The following is a 3909-nucleotide window of genomic DNA, read 5'->3' on the forward strand; positions in this document are numbered from 1 at the left end:
TGGGCGCGCGCGCTCGGCCCGCCATGGAGTCGGTCAGTGGAGCTGGCGACCTTCGCGTTCCCGGGCCCATCGGGCCGAGCAGACTAGGCCCGAACGCCGCAGTTTTTGTTTCTTTTTATTTTTTTAAATGCAGTTTTTGTTTCTTAATCCCTGAACGGGGACCTGAGCCCCAGGAAGAGACCGATGGTGCCGAGCTGAGGTGCCAGTGCTGAGCAATGCAGCTCTATTTTGCTAAGACTTTTATTTTTTTTTAAAGCCTTTACCCCCGTTTTCCTTCTCTGACCTTTTTCTTTTTCTTTCCTTTTTTGCTATTGCATTAGTTTGGGAGTGGGGGCTGTCAGTGGTGACATGAGGACGGGGTTCTTGCCTACTTGGCGCCTGCCCAGTGGGTGCTGCTGCCCCGTGGTCAGGGCTTGGGGCCGAGCTGTGGAGGGCGGAGCCCTGAAGCAGAGGTGAGGCAAGAGCCGCATTCTGGCAGGGTTTGCAGTCTGGCAGGAGATATGCTCTGTAATGCTTCTCTGAATTGCATGAGGGCAGAAGGAACAGGGAACTGCGTTTTTCCTTCACCAGATTTGAGGGCCTTGGCCACGTGCCAGGCTGCCTGGTGTTGGGGCCTGTTGATGATTTTTTTTTCTTTCTTTCTTCCCTCATGAGTAAGTGTTTGAACTGTGAGCATTCACGAGGCAAAGGGATATGCAAGAGTGGTAGTTGGGATCAACAGTAAGGTATTTCCCAAACACTTAAAAAGATTGCCCTGGAAGAATTCTCTTTTAGGCCAATGCAGAGTGGCTCAAACCAGAAGTAACACCCCCCCCACACACCCCCCTCCGACTGGTGCAAGCCTTCACTCAAAGAAATCAGGCAGTGAGCCAGGAAAAGCCTGGGAAGTAAATATTTGGCAGAAGCCTTGTCTAAAGGGGAAAATCTCTGGGGCAGTACAAAATCTGTCTGGTTCTGTTAATGGAGATGGTTTCATCTCTATCAAAGCCTGATAGAATTCCATTTAATATTTAAATCATACAACTAAACCTTTTTATTCTATTCCTTTTATTAAACAACTACAGTTCTGAATATTATTTTATTTCCCATAGGATTTTTCTATAAGGAGAGAATGCCCTGGCCAAATGAAATGAATAGCCATTTTCCTTGACAGTTATATTTTTCACTGTCAATTAATGCATTGGTACTTCTGTCTTATACACGAGCTTCTGATGAACATGATTCAGCATCTCGGGTCCTGTATCACAAAGGCCAGACTCTGAATTGAGTGAATTACAAAGAAATGTCACTCTGAGGCCTCTCGGCCAGCCAGCTCTCTGACACCCAACTTTGTAACACCCACTTTTCCACAGAAAAGAATTTCTGCATATGGTTATATGCACAATATTAAAGATTAGGGCTAATAATTAAAAGATTATTATTAATAATAAAACCCTTAAAGTAAAAAGATTACACCTTTATTTTCATTTTTTTTTTTTTAGTACAGCAAAGAAGGCAGAGCAAGGTAGACTGCATTCCACTCTTAAGAGAAGGACCTCAGGGAGGGAGGTGGGTAGGTTATAGGATTTTTAAAAAGAAAAGAAAGTTTCTATTTTGCCCCTGAAGAAAAGGAACATGGGAACATAGCCTGATTATGAAGAATAATAAAGGGCCTTAAAGTGATTTCCCAATAATTAACAGGACAGTTTAGAAAAAGAAACGACTTAAGGAGAAAATTTTGGGAATGTCTATTGGGTTAAAGGAATAGAAGAATCTGAACAAGGAAGAAGAAAGCTTTAAGAAAGGGTTAATAAACAATGTCCAATAAGGCAGTCACGTTAAGCATTTAAGAAAAGGGCTTTTCATTTGTCAATTAGAAGGGTGTTAGTTATTTTGTTTGGCTGTTTATTTATTTTTTTTTCTTGTATTTTCATTGTACTTTAAATTTGGAACAGATAATACTGGTACATTCTCATAGTTCCAAAATCAAAATATTGAAGATATACTTCAATATTGTACTGGACATCTCAGCAATGGCAAACATACAAGGGAAAAATGTATATAAGGATTGGAAAGAAATACATAAATGTGTTATTTGGAGAAATTATGACAGTCTATATGTAAAATTATAACCCATTGACTATCAGTATTAATAAGTGAATTTAGCAAGTTGCTGGATTTAGTCAGCATATAAAGTTCAATTATATTTTTATACTAGAGGCCCAGCGCACGAAATCATGCACGAGTAGTTCGCCGCCGCTTGCTGCCACTTGCCGGCCTGCCCGCTGCTGCTCGTCACTCACCGCCCCGCCCACAGCCGCTCGTCACTCCCCACCCTGCCTGCAGCTGCTCATCGCTCACGGCCCAGCCCACAGCCCCTGATCACTCGTCGCTCCGCCCGCCGCCGCCGCTCATTGCTCCGCCTGCTGCCATTCACTCGTCGCTCACCGTCCTGCCTGCAGCCGCTTGTCGCTCGCCACCCTGCCCGCCGCCGCTCGTGGCTCACCACCCCGCTCCTCGCTCTGTCCGCAACCGCTCGTTGCTGGTCACTCTGCCTGCAGCTGCTCATCGCTCACGGCCCAGCCCACAGCCCCTGATCACTCGTCGCTCCGCCCGCCGCCGCCGCTCATTGCTCCGCCTGCTGCCATTCACTCGTCGCTCACCGTCCTGCCTGCAGCCGCTTGTCGCTCGCCACCCTGCCCGCCGCCGCTCGTGGCTCACCACCCCGCTCCTCGCTCTGTCCGCAACCGCTCGTTGCTGGTCACTCTGCCTGCAGCTGCTCATCGCTCACGGCCCAGCCCACAGCCCCTGATCACTCGTCGCTCCGCCCGCCGCCGCCGCTCATTGCTCCGCCTGCTGCCATTCACTCGTCGCTCACCGTCCTGCCTGCAGCCGCTTGTCGCTCGCCACCCTGCCCGCCGCCGCTCGTGGCTCACCACCCCGCTCCTCGCTCTGTCCGCAACCGCTCGTTGCTGGTCACTCTGCCTGCAGCTGCTCATCGCTCACGGCCCAGCCCACAGCCCCTGATCACTCGTCGCTCCGCCCGCCGCCGCCGCTCATTGCTCCGCCTGCTGCCATTCACTCGTCGCTCACCGCCCCGCCCACCAGCGCTTGTTGCCCTGCCTGCCGCAGCTCGTCGCTCCTCCCATCACCACTCGCCACCCTGCCCGCCACCACTCGCAGGCCAGGGTGGAGGGACTGAGGGGTGGTCAATGCACCTCATGGCGACTGGTCGAGCGGCCGTTCCGGTCGTTACGGTTATGGTCCCTGGCCTTTTATTATATAGGATACAAGCACTGAACAATTAGAAAATGAATTTTTTAAAAGAAATCCTATATAATAAAGAGCTAATATGCAAATGGTCGTCACACCCTCGCGCCCTCACGTCAGAACTACTCAGAACACTGGGGAGAGAGGAATGGGGACCAGCCAGGCACAAATGAGCTCGTGAGAGAGGAATGGGGACCAGCCAGGCACAAATGAGCTCGCGAGAGAGGAATGGGGACCAGCCAGGCTGAGGCCCAGGAGAGGGACAAGCCGCCCACCCCACAGTCCCAGGCGCCTGCGGCTGCAGCCCGGAAAAGGCTGCCTGCCCACGGTCCCCTGAGGCTGCAGCTGGCCAGAGGGAGGGAAGCCCGGGTCCTGGGTGCCTGTGACTGGCCAGAGGAGGGAATCCTGGGTCCCGGTTGCAGGGCAAGACAGGAGGTTAGGGGCGATTGGGCCAGCAGGGGAGCAGTTAGGGGCAATCAGGCAGTCAGGCAGAGGTGGTTAGGGGTGATCAGGCAGGCAGGCAGGCGAGCAGTTAAAAGCCAGTGGTCCCGGATTGCGAGAGGCAGGCAGACATCCCCTGAGGGGGTCCCAGATTGGAGAGGGTGTAGGCCGGGCTGAGGGACCCCCGACCCCATGCACGAATTTTGTGCACTAGGCCTC

At 51.6% G+C, this 3909-nt stretch overlaps 1 protein-coding gene across 1 annotated transcript in view; it reads right to left on the reverse strand.

Annotated features, from left to right (window-relative positions):
- The window catches only part of RCOR3 (REST corepressor 3), a 45958-nt gene extending 42948 nt beyond the window's left edge, over nucleotides 1–3010 (reverse strand). The window contains exons 1-2 of the mRNA XM_005866241.2: nucleotides 2537–3010; nucleotides 2417–2466 (exon numbers count right to left, since the gene is read on the reverse strand). Of these exons, the coding sequence (XP_005866303.2) occupies nucleotides 2417–2466; nucleotides 2537–2548 (62 nt within the window). The 5' untranslated portion in view covers nucleotides 2549–3010. The remainder of the gene's footprint in view (nucleotides 1–2416; nucleotides 2467–2536) is intronic.
- Nucleotides 3011–3909: the final 899 nt, after the last annotated feature.

The sequence above is a fragment of the Myotis brandtii genome, unplaced genomic scaffold, assembly GCF_000412655.1.
Source record: "Myotis brandtii unplaced genomic scaffold, ASM41265v1 scaffold2254, whole genome shotgun sequence".
NCBI lineage: Eukaryota > Metazoa > Chordata > Mammalia > Chiroptera > Vespertilionidae > Myotis > Myotis brandtii.